Source organism: Callorhinchus milii, unplaced genomic scaffold (genome assembly GCF_018977255.1).
Source record: "Callorhinchus milii isolate IMCB2004 unplaced genomic scaffold, IMCB_Cmil_1.0 Scaffold2, whole genome shotgun sequence".
NCBI classification, from domain to species: Eukaryota; Metazoa; Chordata; class Chondrichthyes; order Chimaeriformes; family Callorhinchidae; genus Callorhinchus; species Callorhinchus milii.
In genome coordinates, this window is record NW_024704743.1 from 49,752,889 (window position 1) to 49,777,160 (window position 24,272).

At 38.2% G+C, this 24,272-nt stretch overlaps 1 protein-coding gene and 1 long non-coding RNA gene across 4 annotated transcripts in view; one reads left to right on the plus strand and one right to left on the minus strand.

Moving 5' to 3' along the window:
- Window positions 1–595: 595 nt before the first annotated feature.
- The window catches only part of LOC103183192 (adenylate cyclase type 2), a 147,102-nt gene continuing 123,425 nt past the window's right edge, over window positions 596–24,272 (minus strand). For 2 of the 3 annotated variants that reach the window (XM_042332070.1, XM_007900529.2), the window contains exons 17-26: window positions 21,419–21,532; window positions 18,465–18,649; window positions 17,371–17,455; window positions 14,066–14,224; window positions 11,222–11,368; window positions 9,895–10,002; window positions 5,685–5,705; window positions 4,310–4,424; window positions 3,181–3,305; window positions 596–1,204 (exon numbers count right to left, since the gene is read on the minus strand). In XM_042332070.1, coding sequence (XP_042188004.1) covers window positions 1,052–1,204; window positions 3,181–3,305; window positions 4,310–4,424; window positions 5,685–5,705; window positions 9,895–10,002; window positions 11,222–11,368; window positions 14,066–14,224; window positions 17,371–17,455; window positions 18,465–18,649; window positions 21,419–21,532 — 1,212 coding nt within the window. In that variant the 3' untranslated portion in view covers window positions 596–1,051. The remainder of the gene's footprint in view (window positions 1,205–3,180; window positions 3,306–4,309; window positions 4,425–5,684; window positions 5,706–9,894; window positions 10,003–11,221; window positions 11,369–14,065; window positions 14,225–17,370; window positions 17,456–18,464; window positions 18,650–21,418; window positions 21,533–24,272) is intronic. The other variant, XM_007900530.2, reaches the window with a different exon arrangement.
- Window positions 11,359–16,016, plus strand: LOC103183191. Its single transcript, XR_488392.2, has 2 exons — window positions 11,359–11,408; window positions 15,927–16,016. It is a non-coding gene; the product is annotated as an uncharacterized LOC103183191 (long non-coding RNA).

The window sequence follows — 24,272 nt, forward strand, 5'->3', positions numbered from 1 at the left end:
TATATTATGATGACAAATATTTGTGTTGATGTGAGATGCATTGTATTTTCCATCTGTGCTTCGGTAGTCCTGATTGATGGTTGCTATGGAAACCTCCAAGAATGCTGTCACCAAATGTACTCCTTGAATAATATAACCTGTGTAAAATGGGATTGTTGCTGTGACATGCAGCAATCTTTGATCATTGAGGCACCTCATCTGAAGGTGCAGAAGGGTCTTGCACATCTACTCAGAGCAAAGATACATTCACACTTTGAGAATGTTAGGAGTCAATAAACTTGCACAGAAAATTTAACAGAGTGAATGTTACGTATTCATGCTGAATCAAATGATAGAGGCACCACATCTTCTCTAATCTTATTACATGTCATTGCAATGTGCTTGACGAGTGCAAAAACAATTTATTTAGTCTCTCACTTATACATGAAGGGATCGATTGAGAGATACTTTACTGGCAGTCCAGAGCTGACCCCTGGTGGCAGAAGCAGTGGTGACTATCTAAGTAAATGGTATGGTGTGGTGTGGGGGTCAAGTTTCCTGCAGTGCATGAATTATTTTTTTTCATGGAATAACAACAAATAATTTTTTTAAAAAGTAAAGTACATACAAACTTTTAATGAATAAATTATTACAAAAACAATGGCATTTTAAATGCAAGACACACTTGTAAAAACCGGTCCTTGTAAATAATGTTTTTTTATTATTTGCTCACTCAATGCAAACGGGGGTGAAAGATTCCTCATGTCACTAAGTATGGAACAGGCACTAACACCCAGCATATTGGACCCTATTACTGAGATATTGGCAATGTTCCTATACTTTGCGACTTGTGAAATTTTTCAGGTCAAGCTCTCCACCACACGTGTAAGTGTTCTTAATTTTGAAGAGTTTAGATATAAGTAGGTGTAAATATCCCAAACATATTCAATGTTGCGTGCATCTAAGAACAGAATCAATCTATGTACATACAATGTAGTAATTGTTTCCAATTGCTCTTTCAGGAGTATCCTGTTACTCAACATTTCATTATTGATATTGCACTTTCCATTTTTCAGGTTGCCAGATTTCCTTGGGAAAGCGATCGAGTTATTTCTGTATTTACAAAATATGTTGTCAGCTTGCCTTTCCCTTTGACATTTATTATTCCCCTGCATGTGCAGTTGTATCCCAGTGTTTGCAGAACGTTACTGGTTTCTTCTGTGACCTAGGAAAGATATGAAAAGAGAACAAAAAGGAAGTTGCTGTTATTACATTAGTTTATTTTTGTGCATACAATGCACCATTGCTACTTTTTGCTGAGGTTTCAGTCTCCAGGCTGAATATATCATGAAGTTTCTCAAACTCAAATCCTATCATGGATTATACATACTTTATGAATAAATATGGAATGGGGGAGTTGTCTTACCAGCAATCATTAGGGTCTTTACTGTACCCATATATTTGTGTGTGCTGTATACTGATACAATATCAGCCTGGTGTCAACCCGACTCAGTGGTAGAACTTTCGCTTCTGAATCAGAAAGTTGTGGACTCAAGCCCCACATTAGGACTTGGAATCATATATTCTAAGCTGAAACTCTAATTCAGTGCTGGGCCTGTTGATTTTTGGAGGTGCTAGACTTTGGATGAGATGTTAAACAGGTCCCATTTGCCTGTGCAAATGGATATTAAAGATCTCATAGCACCATTCAAACAGAGAAGGAAGTTAATTTCTCCCACTGTCCTGACCAACATTCCCCCCTAATAAAATTAGTCATTGACTTCATGCCTGTTTGTGGGACACTGCTCTGCGCAAATTGGTGGCTGCCTTTCGCCCACAAATTCACAGTCAATCCACTTTACAGTATATCCTGTGAGGAGCTTTGAAAGGGCTTGATGATGTGATAAGGCGTTATATCAAATGCAAGGAATATTATTATAATAATATAGGTGTGACATTTAAATCATTTTAAAACAAATTCTTGACAGTCATGGCTCATGACAAGCCAGCTGTGCTGAACACTGGATTGCCTAGTTTGTGGATTGTGGGACTCGAGCGCTGGTTAGCAGGATATCAACTTCACTTTGAATTTTTTGTTTAGTTGTGGTAAATATCAAAAGTCACTAAACTGATTTCTGTGTTAATTACCACATTACAACAATGCAACATTTAAGAACATAAGAATTGCTAGACGAAAGAAGACCAAGTCCATCCAATTCGCCTTCCACAATCCATGCACATGTCATGTTTCAAACTATACCCTGTATCCCATGATATTATTTCCTAAAATAAATAAATAAATTCCACCGTCTGTTTAGGGAGTAAAACTGATTTCAGGAGCAAAGCACATTATTTTGTTCAAAGTCCTGCCATCAGCAGCTGTTTGCTGTACTGTGGACCTGCTTATCTCAGGAACAGGATTATCAATAATGCACACAGGGTTGAGTCAATTCTGACATTCTGTTGCCAAGCACATTACCTCATTACCTTGGAACAAGCTCAGCTCCAAGAAAACCCTCCCCCAAGAAGTTGCTTTGAGTTAATTATTTTAGCTCTCATTATTTACTGCAGGGTTGAAATCCAGATGCTTTTGGCCATTGCAACCTAAAGTGAACTTGTGTCTCTGGTAATTTCTAATAGAAACACATTTTTTTTTAGATTTCTCACAAGGGTATCTGCTATATTTCCATCGTAGTCCTGCCAATAGCTAGCTGTGTTCTGTAAATAGACTACTAGCAGAAAAGTGCACAATTTGTTTTTGCAATTCAGCAAATCCTTGTAAATAACAATTTCAAATTGTCTGGTTACAACCCTTTTTGTAATCTCTCTCTAGCTCCCCTTCTAAAACTGGAGTCCTTCGTATTTTGCAATTGGAAATATTTGCTCCACTAAATATTCAGTTATAAAGATACCACTTCAATGAAGATCTATTTGTGACAGAAGTTCTAAGTGACTTATAGTGTGACCATGAAGCTGATTCTATGATCAACTGTAATTTAACAACCTTGGCACTTTATTCTCTGCTCATCAGTCAATGTATGACCTTGATGATATATGAGTTTATTGTGGGATTCACCAATAAGGTCAATAAATTTACCAGTCAGTGGAGAAGAAGAACTCTTCTGCAAGGTTGGCAAATTTGACAATGATTTGGCCCTTAGAGGTTGAAGAATGTTGCAGAATGAATCTGGGTGAGATTACCTGTATTTTGCCAAGGACTCCTGTGCTGTCCATTCTGCTGGCCACATTAACTGCGTTTCCCCAGATATCATACTGTGGTTTCTGAGCTCCAATTACTCCAGCAATGACAGGACCGTGGTTAATACCTAACAGAAATTGAATGATCATTGTGCAAACAAAGACAGTGGGTTTTATTCTGCTCTGTACACTTCCTTTAGAAAATTCAACGATGTGAGTTAGACCGACTGTATTTTGCTCCATTCCATATGTTTGGTGAAATTGCTCCACTGTTCTTATAAATGAATATAATGCAATTCGAACAGTTTAGTTCAAAATTACATTCAGTTCATGATATTTATAATTGAAAATGTTATTACATTTATTTTGCAAACATAAAATTGTTGCATGGAACACAGTAAAACAAAGAAAGCCCAGGATTTCTTTCCTCACTGTTATTCTTGCTTAGAGAAAATTCTGAAATAGTTATCATTTAGGACACCGTTGAAGATTGCAGTGATCAATTTTATTGCTTGTTTTGACATCTTGGCCAATTGTGTAGATTATTAACAATAAATAATCAAACGCTGAGCTCTTGTGAGACTCCAGTTTCACATTATGCCTTTCACAAACACTTTGTTTTTTACGTTTTAACCCCTTCTTATCCACTATAACATTACTGTGTTTTGTATTGCAATTAAAAAAGCTTTCAAGTGTAACTGTATCTCATGCTTTCTGAAGGTCTGAAGTACCATTTTGCAGAGAGCAGTGTTTTTACTTATTTTGCAGAGTCGATTTGTTTTAACTTTATCTGCAACATTCTTAAAGAGGTCAAGGAGGTTTTCTCAGCCATGAAACTATTTTATGAGGAAATGCCTCCTGCACACCCAGGTGATTCGTCAGCAATATTTTTTAAAAGAACTCTCAATTCACCCTGCAAAGTAGATCCCAATATGACTAACGAATTATTGAATTTGACATAGTCTGAAGAAAGACTAATGTAACATTCAAATTAACTTCCACATGGTTTTTCCTCCTTCATAGTAATACTCCCCATACATTGCCTACGTGTGGTAACTATACACAGAGTATCACCCCAAAAGAGTACTTTAACCAAAAATTCCCAAGAAAGTAATTGAGTGATCGCACATACCGATACGCAGTTTGAAGTCATTAAAAGAATGTCTGTTGATAACATCGAGTTTTGCCATGAGTGCGAAGCCAAATTCCAACATGGTTCCAATGTGCGTGTACTGTCTATCAGGCTCCTGCAAGTCAAGAGAAGCATTGAAATAGATCAGATTGTATGCTAGTGATGCAAACCATGATCCACAGACCAAAACTATGACACACAAAGCCATTGCTAGGAAGAGTTTTAGTGTGTATCTGTATGTGTGTTTGAATGGGGGTGGGGGGGCTCAGAGGAAGAAACTATAAATCATGCTCAAAGATGCCAAATAAATATTTTATTGAGATATATGGATTAATGATCTGGCCGATCAAAGAACAAGTGTTCAATCAGAAATATAATCTGCTGCATGAAATGACACATTAAAAGATCCGTCAAATGACATTGGATCAGATTATTCAGAAACGCAGAGTTAAGGATCGTTTAATATCAATAATCCTTACATTTGATTCAACACCTTTTCAGATTGGGAGGATGTCTCAAAATATTTTACAGGGTATAGAATTGCAGTGACTGTGTGTTTCGTGGGTGAATACAGCAGCCAATTTGTGCACAGCAATGTCCCACAAACAACCATGAAGTGAATGATCAGGATCCTGGAGAAAACCCATCCTTTTTTTGAATACTGCTATGGGATCTTTAATGTCCACCTCAAGAACAGATGGTCCTTAATTTAATGTCTTATTCAAAGGATGGCATCTCCAAAATTGCAGCACAAACTCGACACTGCATTGGAGTGTCAGCCTAGACTATATGAATTCAAAGTCCCAATGTGGGACTTAAATAATATAAACAAAAACAACAACAAAATTACATTTATAGAGCGCCTTTCATGTCGGGAGGACGTCCCAAGGTTTTCAGTGCTGTACAAGTGCTAGTTAGCATTTTATTGGAAAGATAGTATTTATATTCTTAATGAGTCAATTCACTTTACAGTATATTCTGTGAGACAATAAGACACAAGATCAAATACAAAGAGTTCCCTTGGGTTGAGGGGAATTCTAATGGGATTCCTTAAGTACGGAGATTATACTGCATGAACAAAGCTTGACTTTCAGAAATAAAAGTAGCTGTTGGAAAGATTCCACAATATTAAAACTTCTAGAATCCCTTTTGATTTGTGCGGTGAAGTAATGTTTAAGTGATGAAGACAGGCGCTGTCAAGTTCTTGGAGGATTCCTACAGGAAGCACATTAGCTGCTGCTTGATTGATTGGCTTGTCTGCATTTTCATGAGGCTGTCCTGGATGAGACAATGGTCTGGACTTTTGAATAGTTTGGGGAATTATCTCTAAAGCTAGTATTCCAGACAGTGTGTGTAAAGAAAAACATACTCCTACCTCTAGAATATGCACTGGGAGCTGAAAAAGAGAAGAAAAAAGAAATTAGGAGGCTCAAACTTCAGTTTCATAAGAATGAGTTAGAGAAGGTAAGGGGGTATAGATTAGTTCTAGAAAATAAAGTTAGATCATTGAAGACAAGAAAATAAGAAAAAAAATATAAAAGTGCTTAATTTTTTAATTTGACATTGCGTTTTCAATATTTGGTTTAGTTATTTTAGGTTAACAACATAGTCACAAAGCTTTGGTGTAATATTACTGTTGTTATCAGTGCATAACTTAAGCAGATACAGAATTGCTTGTCCCAGGGGGTCAGGGATTTCTGCAGAACCTCAAGCAGTCTTGGGTTAAAATGTAAAGAAGGTGATCTCATTGAATTATCTATATACTTGTGGAGAGAAATATTAGCTTCTCATTCTGGTCCTTCTCGTTGGTATAATTTAGCAAACCAATTTACAGTATATTGGTATACTTCTCATTGGTATAACTTAGGATTTTTTGTTTTGGGGTTTTGCTTTGTGCTGGGATTTGCATCTATCGACCAAATCTTCCATGATTTTGCAGATTTTCCAGATTCCTCTTTATAAGATTCACCTCTGCGAATTTAAGAAACAATATCCTTGCGCCATTTAATGGAGACTCTTTACAAACAAAGTCAGAAAAATGACAAACAGAGAAACAAATAAATCCACAGAGCTTCATCCCTGTTCGGTGAGCCAATGTGGAGTATTAAACTCTCCTTCTCCTGGATGAGTTATATCATCTGGATGTAATTGAGATCCCAGGGTAACTACTGAGATAAATCGCCCCCGAGAGCACTTCTTGCTATGACATAAAATTATGTTAAAGATTGAACTGAGTGTATCGGTGACATGACCTTGTCAGTCTTTACAACTCTGTATCTCAGTATGCTTCAAAATTGGTCTCTGGGGATGGTTTTGAGATAATCGAAGCCCATTTTTTTGTGGATGACATTTTCAATGCAACTCCTAACTCCAATATGGACAGTGGGACCCAAGAGATTCAGGAAGGAAGGCAAACACAGAATTAAAAATAAAATAAAATGTAGAGAAAGCTAGATAAGGTTCTATTTGTCAAGTTATTATTATGGTAATATAATAGCTGCTCACAATCTAGGCAGCTTCATTATTGTAATATGATTATTTATCTCAGCATTACAATGCAGAAGCTGAAACTTTATATAAAGATGGCCAGCACACGAACTTATGTTTCCCAGAACCTGCTGACAGGCTAAAGATAAAGCATTGACTTGAAATGGGAAGGGGAGGGAATCTACCTCTGATGCATTCAAAAAATGTGAATCAACAATGATATAAACAGAACACTGAGCCAGGACATCTAAAATGTGTGGAGTCCTGTAGCATATTGGTTAGAGCACTCAACAATGTGATAAGGTGCTATATCAAACACAATGATTATTATTATTACTAAAATACAAAGCCGTCTGTCTGCAGAAATACACAGTCACTACACTTTGCAGTGAATTTTATGAAGTGCTTTGAGACAATCTCCCGATGTAAAAGATGATATATCCCGACGTGAAAGGCGCTATACTTGTAATCTTGTTGCTGTCGTTGTTGTATCAAAGGCAAGGATTATTATTATTTTATTATTAAATATAGGTTGGTTCAAGTCATAAGGATGCTATCAATAACTATCCTGTTATATTTAAATAGTTGAATGCTAAACTAATTCTGCACTTGGGAGATTTCTACAACGTTTTGTGTTGAGGAATTCCAGAGAGTACTAATTCCATCAGTAGCAGAGGCCAGTTCTGCTCACCTTGAGGGGGGCAGAGGTGGGGGGGGAGTGAAATAAATCAGACGGCAAGACAGATATTAGCTGCTGACAGAGAGGCCTGGGTTCAGGTTGTTGTGTGCATACAAAATGGTGAAGTGATAACTGGCATGAGGAGACCCACAGAAAGGAAAGAGTAATAAACATAAATGAAAATCAAACCATGCACTTTTACGAACAGATTAATGACCACCAGTAAAATCATTCAGTGCTTGTGAGGCAGAAAACATAACTGCAAGTTATTGGATATAACCTGTTGGGTTGCGCAATTCCTCTGTTAAGTATCCTGTTAATAACATGGTCACCGTTAATTGCAGCCAGTGCTCTTTGTTGATGCAGCTTGCAGGAAAAAATGATTGCTGTGTGCCATTATATACAAAAAGCAGCCTTAGTGGAAATCATCTGTATTCACAGTGCTGAACTGTCTTGAATAGTAGAATGTCATGCTCTGTTTAGCAATGAAGAGGTCGCTGTAGGGCAGGTTATGGTAGATTGCAATATTACAATTATTCTTGGGCAGACTGAGCAAGCAGGAGAAACAACTCTTCACATATTTGCATTCCAGGACAATATAATAGTTAACTTTAATGGGTAATTGACATCAACTCAGGTCATTCATGTTTCAATGGTACAATTCAAATTTGCAATTCAAATTCCTCCTGTAATTGTCAGATTAATGCTTCCCTACAGATCCACAGCTCTTTTACACTGAAATTTAGACACCACTTGTTTCGTAAAATGGGTCAGGGACATTGTTGCATTACTATGGTAATACGGTTTCATGAGCAGCACAAAGCACTACATTCTGCACTTGCTTGGTTAATAGAGGAAATTTGTGTTGTAAATTTAAACTAAAAGCCGTTTCTGCTGAAGTTGCTATACTGTACAGCAGGAGTTACAATTACCAGGCGTAAAGTAAAGTTAACTGTTTTGAGGACTATGAAAACATTTAGTAAATACTGTTTTAAATTAATGGAGGTTGGAAAAAACATTTCAATAGCAGAATTACAGCCTACATACTGCCTCTGGACATAAAGATCATTTTCTGTAGGAAGGCCCATGTACATCACATAAGACTCTGGCCCTGAGGTGATCTCAGTTCTCGCGGGATAGTGTCATGTATGTGAGGTTTCCCGGCAAGAGATGCACAAGGCAATTTGTAGAAACTGCACATGTGATAGACAACAAAAGCCTGACACTGTTTTAGATGATGTGGAAGTTAACTTGTCAAAGTGTTAGTGCACAACCTTGTCAATGTGATTAAAAGCTGGTTCCCAGTTTGTTGTTCATTTGTCAGATTCAACAATTTCTCTAGTTCATCAGCTCATTTCATAATTTGTAAACCACATTAGATTGTTTATTCTCTGTCTATCTAACTTCCTTAACCTTTCCTTGTTTCCTTAGTTCATCAGATGCGACATTAACTTCCTTGCTTGATCCTGCACCTTGTCAAAAGTGATAGATACCTTGTTTTAATTTGTATCTGTATAGACCACTATATTACCTAGAAGGATTTTTAAATATGAGCTAAGGCTGCTCAGAATGGCAATTCTAATGACAAGAGATTGTTAAGATCAATCTCTTTGACCTTTAATACAGGCCTTGCCAGTTCTGCAGTCCCCATGTCATTTTTTAAACCACAAATACTGACCTCACTAATAATATCACTGCCTAGTTAGGAACAATGACAGTGAATTTCCAGTGCTTGTTCCATTAATCTGTCAATGTCTTGGGGGTTTTTGTAGCTGTTCACAACTTCAACTGTGGCCCTCAGCAGAATTATTGCTCATAAGTCCCAGGCTTCGACTCACAGTCTGCCTGGCTTTGCGGATGTTGTCTTAGCTGGGATTCAGTACATTTACCTCTCTGTTTTTTGGTCACCAGCAAACGAAGACAAAGGAATCCTAGCAAAATGGGCAATCTTTTTCATAAAGAAAACAAAATAACTATTGATTCAGGGCTATTAGAAAAGTTATTGTTCCTAGTGTACTTTTCTCTTCCTGTGCTTCTTCCCAGCCTATTCAGCCTCCACCTGGCAATGACCCTCAACGGATTCATTGAATTCAGCAGCTCACTGTGTAGCAGATCAGCAGTCCAGACCTACATCCATTACTATGTGGTGCAGCAAGTTGCAACATTCTTGAGAGTGGCCCACGAGCAAGTCATCGGTTGGAAATGTGGCCCTTGGGAACCATTAGTGAGTATCATTACTATAAAGAAATTCAATTTCCCAATTTTAGGCCCATTAAGGCCATAAACCATCCCAATAGCTTTCCGCACTGGATGTGTTTTAATGAAGGTCTGATATTTAACAGCGGTGGCTATTCAAACCTTCTCTAGAAAAAATAGGTACAAAGAATTATTTATTTGAAGATAAGAGAATGTGACCTACTTGGCTGTACTCTTGAACTGTGGCAGCACTTAACCCAGTGGCTGCCATGTAGGTGCTTCCAATGGTTTTGATTTTTTCTACTCCACTGAATTTGGGCTTGGACAGCAACTGTAAGACATAACATAGGCAATAATACTGTTTTGAAGGAAATACAGAAGAACTTTGTTCAAGAATTTTGTGCGAAGCACACAAAATACTGGGCAAATATCAATGTATTGACACCATGGATATCCAAAAGTTTAACACACTTTTAACACAGAATGAAAATGAAAAGATTGGCAAATGCAATATCAGTTTGAGAATTTGACCATTGTTACAATACACCATCAAGAACTGAAAGAGTGGCACAGAAAATTAGATAAGCCCAAAAAAGTGTTTGGGTGACACAAGCTTAGATTTTAAAAGTCTAGGAGTAAGGGCAATATTGGGGTGGGGTGGGTAAGGGGTTCCACAGCAGGAGGCCTGGGAAAAACTGGGTTACAATAGAAAACAGAGTAATTAGTTTATTTCAACACAGTGAGATTGCAGGGAGGGGGATAATGTATATTTAGAGCTTCAGAAGGAATGTTCGGCAGAACAATGTCCCTTGTAGTATCTTATATAACAAGCTCATACCTTCATGTATCTTGATTGTGCCCTATCGTGGCCAGACACTCCACAAAAATCGGGTCAAAATTTCTTAATTCCAGAAATGATAGCATCATTTAAATTATACAGAATTGAAAACAGCTATTAGGACCTGTGCTAGATGTTTTCTTCACATGAGACACCTAGTCTAAGCCCACTCTTGCTCCACACTTCCCATACTCTTCTTTAATATTCCTAATTTTTATGCATCTGTATAGCACCCTTTTAAAAGAATTCATGCACTCTGCTTCAACAATAGTTGTGCCAGAAAACTCCCTTCCAAACACCTTACTTCTATTTCTAAACTCCCCTTTAATTCTCTTTGAAATGATCTTAAATTTAGGCCCTTCAGTTACTAACTTGTCAAACTGTGGTAATAATCTGTTACTAATTATCCTTGGTAATAGTGAGGACTTCTATCACATCACCTCATTTTGACAATGATAGATATTTATTTGGGGAGGACTTTTGCAGGGCTATGGGGGAGTGGGATTGATTTGGATAACTCTTTTCAAAGAGCTGGCAAGACACGATGGGCCGAATGGCCTCCTTTTGTGCTGTATAATTCTATGATTCTATGAGGTTCAATTAAAATACAACTTCTTTTTTCTTACAGCCTTGTCTCTAAATTTGTCATTATCCCCAACTCTGCTGTAAAAATGCTATGTGTAAAGAACTGCGGAGTGTAGAAGGGACTCACATCATCAAAGTCAGCAATAATTTCATTCAGCAAACGTAGGCACTCCAAGCCTTCTTTATTCACATCTGACTCCGTATAAAACTCTTTGAAGTCTGGGATGGATGCAAACATGACACAGACACACTCGTATGACTGATGGTACAGGTCCTGTAAGGCAGAGATGAGACACCACATCAGGAATACACAGGTTTGGTGATATTCTACTGTAAGCTTCACTTTGTCCAGTCTTTACTTTTTTGCCAACAAACAGATACATATCAATTTCTGAAAGCACGAGGACCATGAAAATACATTAAAAGCTCACCATAAGCATAAAAATTGAGCAGATTATCTAATCAATGGTAAATTTATCAATCAGCAGACTCCCACCAATGTTGGTAAATTAACAGATGATTGGAGAATCCTCCCAGATGAATTAGTTATTCACATCATTGCTTTGTATGGTTATGTGCTGGTGATATGCACACGTAACAGTCACTACAGATCAAAGCAACTCATTGTGCTTTGAGATGTTTTGACATGGTAAGATGCTCCTTCCTTTCTCAGAAGAAATAAAATACTGTAGAAAATGCTGGAAATGTTCAGCAGATTAATCAGAATCTGATTGATGAGAAAGACACATTAATATTTTTGGTGTAAAGTTGTTTCATTAGTCTATTTTGGTAACATGGCGCAATTCAAAAATAGAAGGGAGAATCTCTCAGTATCCTGGCCAACACTTCTGATAAAATTGATCATTTACTTCATGGATGTTTGTAGGTCATTGCCACCTGCAAATCGGCTGCCATGTTTGCGTTCACTTCTACATCTTACCCCATGACACACAAGATTAACTGCTCATTGGCGACACTGACACAATATCAGCTACAAATCTAGAACTGGACTTTGGTACTCAATGAGGTTAAACAAGCCTTGGGCAAAACTGATTGAATAAATAATAATAATAATTTGTGCACTTCATTTAGCACCTTTCAAGTCAGGAGGACAGCTCAAAGTGCTTCATAGGATTTACTGTAAAATGGAGTAAATTGTGTATTTTGTAGATTAAATAAATTAAACAAGTGAAAGTGATAAATATTTCTAAAGATTAGCAGAGTGATTAACCTCCCTGCACAAGGGAGTCTATTATGTATGCTGAATAAAGGATGGTTATTAAAGCATCATGTGCAAACCATGTGTAAACTCACATGAACAGAAGGAAATACAGGTTAATTCCTTAATTATATAGTTAACAACCAATAATTTCTATTGGTCATTATTACATAATTTAGGTATTCTGTCATTCATTCTGTATATGTGAGTTTCCACTTGGTTAACATAACTTATTTAATACTCCCAAATATACAATGAATGTCCATTAAAAACTCAATATATACAGTTTTTTGTTTCTTGGTTCTATGTATCACATATCTAAACTGAAGCAAAGAGACTGGGTTATAATAAAGTTGGCTCTGGAATCTAAAATAGTATGAAATACAGACAATTGGTATTAAGTCTCATTTGGTGACTATTTAGGTCTGTATGCATACAAACACTTTCAATTTAATTATATTATCTATGTCTATCTATGAATCTTAGAATGAGACACCTGATGCAATCATTCACAGAATTTTCCTCTGGTATTGTGAAGCATTCCCGAGTTTTCAGCACCATCTACTGTATTGGTGCTGACAAGACATTTCTCAAAGAACAGTGGTCTCTGGCTGCAAAAAGCTGTACATATAGAGCTTTCAATTCAAGATCGTATCACTACAACAACAAATTACATTTATTTAGCGCCTTTTATGTTGGAAGGACATCCCAAGGAACTGGACAGTTAAGGGTTTTCATTTAGTTTAAAATTTTTATACTAATTTTTTAAAAAAGGTTTACTAAGGGTGTTTTTTTACTTCAGATAAAAACAGAACTTTCTTTATAAAGACAAGCTGATGAATGTGGTGAGTCTAAAATCCAATTACACATTCTGTGTGTTTTTTCATCAGTGGAAAGCAATACAGATTTTCAAAACAAGTGAATTACCGATAGTAAACTGATGGGAACAGAATATAAATTAGCAAATGAAATGTCTGTGAAATTCACACTTTCCATCAAAATTGCTGCTGCACAATAACCAGTCAGAAATCTGCTTGGAGCTTTCTGTTAAAATGAGAAATAACTGCAGCGTACACTTCTTGGAGAGAATAGGCTGTCCAATTAGTAGTACATTCAATATTCATCACATCAAATGGAGCTGAATGTATGTGTCACAGACCCCACTCATCCCAGTTCTCAGTAGTGAAGTCTCGGGAGTCAGCCTTCTGTATTAAACTTGGATCTTGTGGCTTGGACCACCAGTTAGATTATTATTATGAGAGTATTTTTTATTAAGAAGCTGTTAACCAGTAACCGCTGCACGAGCCAGAAGCCCAATATTTCTAGTCCAGCTTCACCGACTTTGCCATTGAGAATGGTGTTGGTGGTTCCCTTGTCCCACCTCAATTGGTGCATTCAAAATGCTAAATATTGAAGAAACTGATGAATTGACCCCAGTGTGAATTTGGGCAAAATATCACACTAGAGCCCAATTGTGTGCTCTTAAAACATTCAAAACTTCTCAGCAGGATTCACCAGATGGTGATGAGAACCAGGAACTTTAGCCCACAACAGTGAAAGCAATTTTAGTGCTTGCCCAAGCTGAGCCAAGTTATCTTAGCACTGCCCAGAAAGCCACCATTCACTTTTCTGGTCTGTATAGTGCAACACTGTGCCACACAGGAAATTTACTCACTGAGGCATCAGCTGCCACTATTTCTAAGGGTCATATCAGCAACCATTTATTTTTTGAGTCTGAACAACCTCACTCACCTCGTTTTTCCAATTTTGAGCCAAGAAATGTTCGGCCACATGAGCAGGAAGCACATTTTCCAACAGCACCCTGTTAAGGTTTTCCATGGTTTCTATCTCTTCACATTCTCTTTTGAATTTGTTCTTCCATAGGAAGTCTAACCTACAGTAATATTCATTCTGTTACAAGAGGACACAGAAGTAAAGAAACAATAGACAACTTATCAACTGACCGAATTATAGAGACGATCAAAGATCAAAAGACCAGACCAAAAGAACTGGTTTCTAAGGCAGAGGATATACATTTTAATACATGCCAAAGCCTTCTAATATAAAAGCTTTGATTGCAAAAAATAAACCCTCCCTAGTAGATACCACATTAAAACTGAACATAACACTGAATTCAAGCCAAATTTTGAGTAACATTTTTTGCATACACATGGTAAAAGAGAATTGGGGTATAGGAAGGATGGAGGGTCGTTTGGAGTATAAACATGGGCACAAGCTGGTTGTGCTGAATGGTCTGTTTCTATGACATAGTTGCATGTAAGACTTTTAAGAATTTAAAACTTTTTAATTGGATTTCCCGGATTTAAACATGAAGAATTTGAGCAATCACTGAGCTTTAAATGTTCTGAATGAGATGATTTTAAAGAGGACATATTTTACTAAAGGTACCTCTGTGCAAATACAGTGTAATTTCATGGTAATTTTGCAAAGCGAAACTGCAGATTATACAGACAGCAAGCTTTATGTCAATACTTAAATGATCCTTCAATTCTAGGTACTTAAATTGGCGGTGATTATCCAGGATTACACTTCAAATTTCAAGCACCTCAGAAACCACAGTTTTAGTCTGTTGTCATATTTCACTGTCTAATTGGGATAATGTGGTGCAAATTGTGACCCTTGATGTGATAATTAACACATGTTATAATTATAACCTGCATTAATTATCATGTTATCATTAAATGCAGTTACTGAAAGAACAAACTTATATTTTTATGGTACATTATGTGTAGAAACACCTCAATGTGCTTTAGAGTAATTATGGTCAATTGTAGTTACTGCTTTTCTTAATCAAATGCAGCAGCCATTTTGTGCCCAGTAAAGTCCAACAAACAGCCACAAGGTGAAAGATTGATTAATGTCTAATCTGAGAAGTTGCAACTCCAACAATGCAGGATTCTTTTGTACTGTATTGAACTGCCAGCCTAGGCTGAGCTCAGCACTCAATGTGGAGCTTGAACTCAAAATCTTCTAAGCAACTGAGCCAAGCCAACCTATCAAGACGAGTCGATAACTTAAGACCTGCTTTGCAAGTGATCTTCCGTCACCAATGATAAACATCGCCAGTGTTAATTAACATATCACAGGTTACAGTGTTCACCTCATTAACAGAAAATCAAGGAAATCAATGCACATACATTTGGCTATTTCTTCTGGTTAGACATAGTGACATTTGAAAAAAACAGCTTTGAGGCATACTGTGGAGTCCTGTAGCTCAGTGGCTAGAGCAATAATAATAAAAATTGGTCACTTTAATCCACGACTGTTTGTGTGACACTGCTGTGTGCAATTGGCTGCCGCGTTTCGCCCACAAAATATACAGTCAATTCACTTTACAGGATATTCTGTGAAGCACTTTGAGACGTCTCGGAGACGTGATAAGGCGCTACATGCTACAGTGTGTTCTGTGAAGCGCTTTGGGACGTCCTCCCGACGTGAAAAGCGCTATATCAAATGCAAGGATTATTATTATTACATCAAATGCAATGATTATTATTATTACTGTTAAATTGCACAAATGCAGGCTTGACAGATTATGAAATCATTAGAAAAACAATGTTTCAGAAATGTGTTCTTTTTTTGCCAATTTTAGGGTTTGTCAAGGTGTGAAATATCATTCCTGGAGAATGGGTACTCCACCATTGACATTCAGTACTAACACCAAACACTCTCAGATCAGGTATAGTAACTGCTTCATTAGGATTGGAGTAAAAGGATTTCTATTCAGTGAACGATTTACTATGTGTGGGGTGGAGGGGAGGGGGGCAAATCTAATTGATAGGACTTGCACTGTTTTTCCATAATTTTTCCATAATAGTGCTTGAGATGTCTTAACGACCTGGTAAGGCGCTAGTACAAATGAAAGGATTATTATAAAATGACACGTTTTGCTTAACTGTGAATTAAATCTGAGAGCGGCTGCGGAAGAGGCAGCCATGCATCGGGAGGATAAAGCAATGAGGGAGAAGAATAAAAGAGCCTTGTTTTAAAATTACCTCAATTACTATCTATCAATTACATGTAGGATGGAATACTTTATATATTTGCGTGCATGGTATTACATTTTTGAATAGAGATATTTATAAACAAACATAAAACAGCTTTTTAAAAATCAAAATCAGCTGTTAAAATAATAAAATCTGGTCATTCACTGCATGGCTGTTTGTGGAACATTGCTGAGCACAAATTGACTGCCACATTCACCCACAAAGTATGCAGTTATTCCATTTTAAAGCATATCATTTGAAGCACTTTGGGACATCCTCCTGAAGCGAAAGGCACTAAACTCTACTACCCATATTCTCACCCACACAAAACTCTGCTCCCCGATCACCCCAGTCCTTGCCAGACTGCACTGGCTGCCTGTCTCAGAGAGGATCGACTTCAAGATCCTCACCCTCGTCTGCAATTCCCTTCACTCCTCTGCACCCCCTCTACCTCTCTGACCTCTCTCCTCAAAACAGTGCCCGTTGCCTTCTTTCCTCCAGGTCTGGCCTCCTGGTCCCCCGAGTCCTCCGCTCCACCCTCGGTGGCCGTCCCTTCAGCCACTATGCCCCGAGGCTCTGGAACTGCCTTCCTCACTCCCTTCCCATTTTCAGGTCTCTGCTGAAGACCTTTCTTTTCGTCTACGTCTTTGGTCACCTTCCTCCCCCTCCCCCTGGCTTGGCCCCGGGATCCGTTACTGTGAAGCGCTCTGAGATGCCGTCCGGCGTGGAGGGCACTATATAAATCCAAGATGTTGTTGTTGTATATCAAATGTAAGGTTTATTATTATTATGAATAATAATTTCTTGATAAACATATTTTGGAAAATTGTTTTGCCAAATCCATTTTGGGGATCTAATGTATCCTATCCCCTTGTGTGACATTTGAGTGTAAATTGTAGATTGTAAAACATTAGTTGCTCTGTTATTTCTGAGGCTTCAATTTGATTCCAAAATTATTCCAGCATTACACATTTGTGTTGTTCATCCCCTTTCGTGTCCAGGTAGCTTTTTTTTTTCTAAAGCCAAAAATTCATTGAATTCTGTCCTCACCTGTCTAGCTAAAACAAGGAGAGTTGCGAAGAAGATAAAAAGAGAGATGGAGCCCATTGTCTTCAGGTCCTTCAGCACGCCAGGCCTAGCATTGGGAGAAGATGTACTGCTTAGTCCATTGAAGCAATATTACAATACTATACTGATATTACTATGCTGGCATTAGAAATTCAAATAGGCTATTACATGTCAGCAAAGAAGAATCAATGTAATAACTGTACTCATACATATGTATATATTTCTATATTTGCATGTTTTATTATATTTTAGAAACAAGTTAGTTCGAAACAAAATTAAATTGTCATTAAAATTAGCCACCTTGAAAATATTTTACCCAAATGCCTCTTCGGTGTTATCAAGGGTATTCCTATGTTATGCAGTACTGAAGCTCTGAATCGCTGTATCAAGGTGCTACTATTCTGTGGTGCCATATACTGTATTGTAATGGGTACAGGTTTATTCATGGGAAAGGTCCAATTAGAGGAGAGGCCACAAAGATCGGCATCCTATTGGGTGCTCGGGGCTGGACAGAGAGGCTGGCGAAACGTTGCAAATGTCTATGGGGATTGAGGGGGTGGGAGGTGGAGGAGGTGTTAGAGCTGGCTTTAGGAGAATCATGAGAAGATTGGAAGTCAGTCAGTCAGTCTTAGTCGGTCAAAATAACTTTCAAAAGGGATAATCCATGCTCCCTTGGAAAAGGGAAGCCTGTAGATACTCCCTGGGGGAGTGTGGAGGGCTTTAGAGGTCCAGTCTGCAGGAAGGTTGATTCCGGAGATGAGCAGGTAGGGAGTCACCCCTTGCCTTGGGTGCCATCTACATGGTTAACCTGCTGTTGGTGTTGAGCCTATTAACGTCAACCTGCTTGCTCACCAACTATGTCTGGTTTTGATGGTTTCTATATCAACACTCTCATGCCTGCTACAGTTTTATTCGAGAATATTGCCATGATTCACATTATTTAGAACAATTCATGAGAAAAGTCAATACATCAGTGTCTTTAAAGATAGGAATGGATTTATATCATTAAGGACGTGATGATAAACAGAAAACAACTCAACACTCTAGGCTATGTGATCCGAGCAGGGTGACTTTACCTTTTTATTTGTACAGTTCTGTAAAGCATCTTGCTATAATCATCAAAGAGCGATGTATGGGTTTGCAGAAGGATGACATTATAAACCACTACTGCAACCAGCATCATTACCATCTTTAGCTCATAGTTTATGCGGAGGAACACAGAACAGGACATCAATCCAAGGATACAGCTGTACAGAAAATACTGAAGGAGAAAGGCAACACATTGAAACCCTCTCATAATGAATGCCATTTGAACAAAACTTCCTGTTTTCTCCCATAAAAAACTTTGCTACAATATTGCATTTCATTCTTTGGCAAAGTTTGCCTAGCTGAGTCTTGCAAATGGGTTTGCTTATTTATGAATCAGTTTACATTTATCCTAAATCTTAACCCTTGCCACTGTATACTTTTGTCAGGACATTCCCAACTGGGCACAATCAATGCATATTCACGTGCCACGCTACCTCCAATGCCCAACTTTCTGCAGGTTTAAGATTGTCAGCAGCCTCTCCGATGATATGACCTCCATCAAGCTTCACGTTTTTAACTTATAACTGGCTGTAAAAAAATCAAATAACTACAAAACTCATGGCCTACCCCCTTTCCAAAGTGGACCATGAGAGCTGGAAGAAAGGTGCATTGAAGGTAGGAAACTAAACTGAAAAGCAGAAAAAGTTTAGAAAAAGTAGAAGAGATTAAGAATAGAATGGGTACAAAATGGTAAAAAAAATGAAGGGAGTCAGTGTGACATACCTCTAGTTACTGGAAGGAGTTTCCATTTTTGTAAGTTAGATTCCCTATTAAGGAATCAATTTAAGAAATCCAACATTTTAGACCCCTGAATTAAATCAGAAAAAAAGGACACTGGGTGGTTTTTTTTCGATCAGCCAAATGTCTGACACATGCAGAAACTCATCGCCATGCTTAGGAATACCCAAACCAGGCTGAGAATCCCACATATGTAGGTCACTTACACATGGAAATATCCCTGTATTTGGAATGGAATGCACACTTGCTTACTTAATTTCAAAAAGTCTTTCATGGCACAGAAACATTCACCCATCTAATCTATGCCAATGTTTATGCTCCACATGAACCTCCACCCTTCCTTTCCCCCCATCTATACCTTTCAATCTAATTATTTCTCATGTATGCATCAAGTTTTCTCTCAAATACATTACGGTTATTTGCTTCAACCACAATGGGAGTGAGTTCCACATCCTCACTACTCCCTGTATAAAGATTTTCCTCCTAAAACCCTCTATTAGATCGCTTGTTAGGCACAGGTAGATGAAAGCCAGGCTTGGGAAACTCAGTATGTGTTGAGGTACCAATGGATCTCATCCAACGGAAAGTGCTTAGCTTGCCATTGCTAGCAATGTCTGGCAAGCTGCTATTTGTTGAGCAAGGACCACCGTATCTTGCCTTGTAAGAGTTGAGTGACGAGTACCCTTGCCCTTAGTGACTAATCTATGCCTTTATATCCTGTTGATATGCTGGGATAGCTGATCTGTCATCAACCATTCCTTGGAGTGTTGTTAGGTTAGTTCCCTGATCGTATCATTGAATACTCCTCTAGTGAGTCACTTCAGAAGCCTATAGGGTTCAATGTAGGAAGGTTGTTAAATTTACGAACCTTAAAATTTTTGTTGTCTCCTTTTATAGACAGATTAGGAGCCTGATGATAGGACTTTTGCAAGAAAGATCATTGTATTCTCTGGTGGTCCTTAAATTTACAATGTTTTTCTTTGGTCATCCGAGTATCTGACACATGCGGAAACTTATCACCATGCTTAAGAGTATCCAATCCAAACAGATTTCCATGCATCCCACCTACACATGGAACTTCCAGAGAACTTCCACTCTCACCCTAGAGGTCACATCCTGCTTACCTAATTCCAGAAAGTATTAGGCACAGGTTGAGAAGAGCCAAGGCTTGTGGACCCCAGTGTGTGTGTTGGGGTACTGCAGTCTAACCAGTTAAAACCTCATAGGTAGCGATGTCTGGCAAGCTTTCCTGCTCTTATTCAGCTAGGACCACCCTACCCGTTATGGTTGTGGCTTGCAGGGTTAACAGGAGCTCAGTGGGAAGAATCCCTGCACCAGTAACTGGTCTGCCCTTCCATGTCCTGCCAATGAGCTGCCTGGCTCAGGACCCAAGACTGGCACAGAAGGCAAGCTTGAATCGGACATTCTGTTGCGAAACATGTCATCTTGGAGCTAGTTCAGCTCCAAGGAGACTCCGTTTACCTCCCCACCAGGAGGACTGTCATACATTTAAAATGTGACAGTGTGAACTTGAAATAGGATTCTCCCATTATAAACTCACCAGGGTCCATGAATTTACTAACCTTCAGAGAAACCCCCTAATGATCCTGTAAAGTAAGATAAAAGCAGGTATTTCCTTAGACTGGAGTTACATCGGTTCTAATGTGGGTTTAAATTTGTGCTGCGAGACTGTAATTAAAATGTTCCTGTGTTGCATGTGGAATTTAATATATCAAAATACTGTAAAAGGAGATATATGTGTGCAAGGAGAAAGGGCAAAAATTGTGAAAGCCACCAGAGAACGATTTTAATTAATTTTGCACAAGTCAGCTTGTGTGAAGTTCTTGGAAATGCCTTCCCGATGTGAAAAGCACCATATAAATGTAAATTGTTGCTGTGTGAATTATTTATTCGAATAGCCTCATAAATAATACAATACAAATTTATATTTATATTGTACCTTTCATGTCAGGAGGACATGCTAAACCTTAATAACAGAAAGTAAATAATAAATAACAGGTTAGAGTTTGCTAAAAGAGGGCTGACAGCAGTTTGTGCAGTGAAAAGCATTTGCCTTGCCACCTCTCCAACTAACAATCACCAGTAAGTCACAAGACTATTTAGTAGGTGGCAATTATTGAGCGTTCCACAAATTTTATCCTAATTTATGAAGCAAAGTGATGTTAAGTTCAATCATACTTACAGGCAGGAAGAAGTGGTCATTACGCTTGAACTGGGCCTGACCATTTGTAAATGATAAGCTGGAATTTGTATTGTTGCTGTAGACGGAAGGAACCACTGAATTCTTCAAAAAAAACTGTAGGGGGGAAATGGCAGGAAAAGCAATCAACTGTTAATGGTTAAGGTACAAACCTTTATTTGGAATAGTAAAGGTCTAATTTGGGGTAAGTCATAAAAGGTTTCTTAATAGGAAATATGCATTTTCTAAAACATTAAACGTGCTGATATACATTAAGAAACACTAGGTGTAAATGTGTGATATCTCATAAAAAATGTGATAATTATAACATTGATAGAAAAATTGTTAATGCCAGTTTACCGGGGTGGGGGGGGGGGGGGGAGAGAAGTGCCGGGAAGGGGGTAAAAGGTTCTATGACTGCCTAGTTAAGGAGCTGAACATTATAGAGAAATTCATGGCTGAAAGCAGAAATAGCTGAAAGTAAAGAATGTTTTAGTTAACTTATACCCCATTAGGCTTGCTTTCCAAACCACCATCTTAATTTCTTCTATGAATGCTTGTGCTAGCAGGTAACAGCCATAAATGAATGATGGTCTTAAAGCAGTCTAAAATGACAGAATTTACGGAGTAAAGTAATGCAAGTCTGCAATTTATCCATTCATGATGGTTAATTAAGGTTTTCACATTGTATTTTGAATTGCTTGAAAAAAGCCCTGCAGAACATTGCTAGGATTTTAGTATGGGTCACGGAACTCTACTTTCCAAATTCCGTCATTAACTCTACAAATGCATGGCTGGAATTTTCGGCCATGGATCTGAAATGACACAAATTTAACTTCCATTTCAGAACCAAGCACAATAAGTGTCGGATACGTCAGTACAGTATTGGGGGAATGTTGCAATGCCAGAAATGCTGTCCTTTGGATGAGACATTAAAACAAGTTCCTGTCTGCCTGTTCAGATTGATGTTGAAGATCTCATGATACTATTTGAAAAGAGAAGGCAAAAGAACTGCGGGGTTGATACCAGTTCTGGATGGCTTGTATGATATCAATTTCATTAGGAACTGGTAGCAGAGGAGTCTAACTATCATAATTAGTCCAGAGTTTTGAAATTCTCCCTCTTTTCACCCTGAAACTCAATGTAAAGGAAGCTCTTCCTTTCTCTCTTTTTCTCTCGTTCTCTGGTTGTTACCAGATGTTAGAGAAAGTGATGGTTTTAGACTTGTATTGACAGCAGGTCCAAATGAGGTGAAGTTCCAAGTTGTAAAACTGCCAGTAATATTAAACATAATGGGGTCCAATACATTCTAGGATGAAAATTATGATATACAGTGCAATATCTTTACACAATGGACCAATACCCAGTTTCTAGGTATTGGTCCATTGTGATGGATGTCCCACAGTATTCTGTTCAATGGTCTCACGAGGAGACATTGTCCATTGTGAGTCACGTGGATGTGACTCAAATGGACAATGGCTGAAGATCCCAGTGTTAAATCACCAGTTAGAAGGATATTGTTTTTACTTGATTTTATTGTTTAGTTAAACCTGAATGTTTGGATCAGACGGCTTTTGAGTGCAACCATTAAGAAAAGTGCAGGGGGAAGTGCCTCCAGTACACCACATTACAATGTGTAATCATCGACCGTTTAAAACAGTCTCCACGTGTGACTGTTGAAAAGAATACCGGAGGACATAAGATCATTAAATTCACCTATAAATTAGTCACCAAACTTTATAGTAAGTGATTTACAATGTCCTCTTGACATAAAAGGCATTATATCAAGGATTATTATTATTGATAGTACATTCTATGGATGTGCTAATTAGCACTATAAGTGTTAATTATAGTAAAAATTCTGATCACACATCAGAATTTTTTATCCCTTTGTTTGTTAGCTCAGCCTATAATGGAAACAATACATGTTAGTCACGTCTGTGTATGAAAGGTGAGTACTTTGTGACCTCCTCCCATTACACTGTCCCCGCCTTTCCCATTGCTCAGTGAATGCTGGCCTGATTCATGTCCCATCAGCGGGTGGACTTTTAGCCATTTTGCCTCCTCTCTCTGCAATTCCATCCTGGAGGTGAGCTCAGGGAGGACAGAAACCTCCCATTGAGCAGAAGGGCAAAAATATAATTTTCGCTTGAATATAATTTTCTGTATTAATACAGACCGTGAAAGCGGGGCCTCCCAATCCTCTGGGTTTCTGAGTTTTAAGCAGGTGTCAGAAAAGTTACCACAGGGATAACTGCTTGTGACGGCCAAGTGTTCATAGTGACATATTTTTTTGTCCTTTGATGTCTGCTCTTCCTATCAATGTGAAGCAGAATTCACCAAGCTTTGGATTATTCTCTCACTCACTAATGATGGAGTCCTGTAACTCAGTAGTTAGAGCACTCGCTTTGCAAGCGAGAGACCTGAGTTCAATTCCAGGCAGGGCGAAACCTTGGGCAAGTTTCCTTACTCCACACGCCTAATAATAATCCCTCCAAAACCAAAAAAAACAATAATAAATTGGTCATTTTCAATCTACGACTGTTTGTGGGACATTGCTGTGTGCAATTGGCTGCCGCGTTCACCCACAAATATATACAGTCAATTCACTTTACAGTATATTCTGTGAAGTGCTTTGGGACGTCCTCCCGACGTGAAAAAGCGCTATATCAAATGCAAGGATTATTATTATTAGTAGTAGTAGGGAATGTAATTGGGTTTAGACCATCGTGAGACAGCTTAGCTTTATCCTACTGATGGTGTGTTGTTGCAATCATAATCTTGCTCAGTCCCTGCCTCCCTTCTTTCAAGGCAAATTTCTTTCAAGGTACATCTTCAACTATGTTTTCAGTCATTT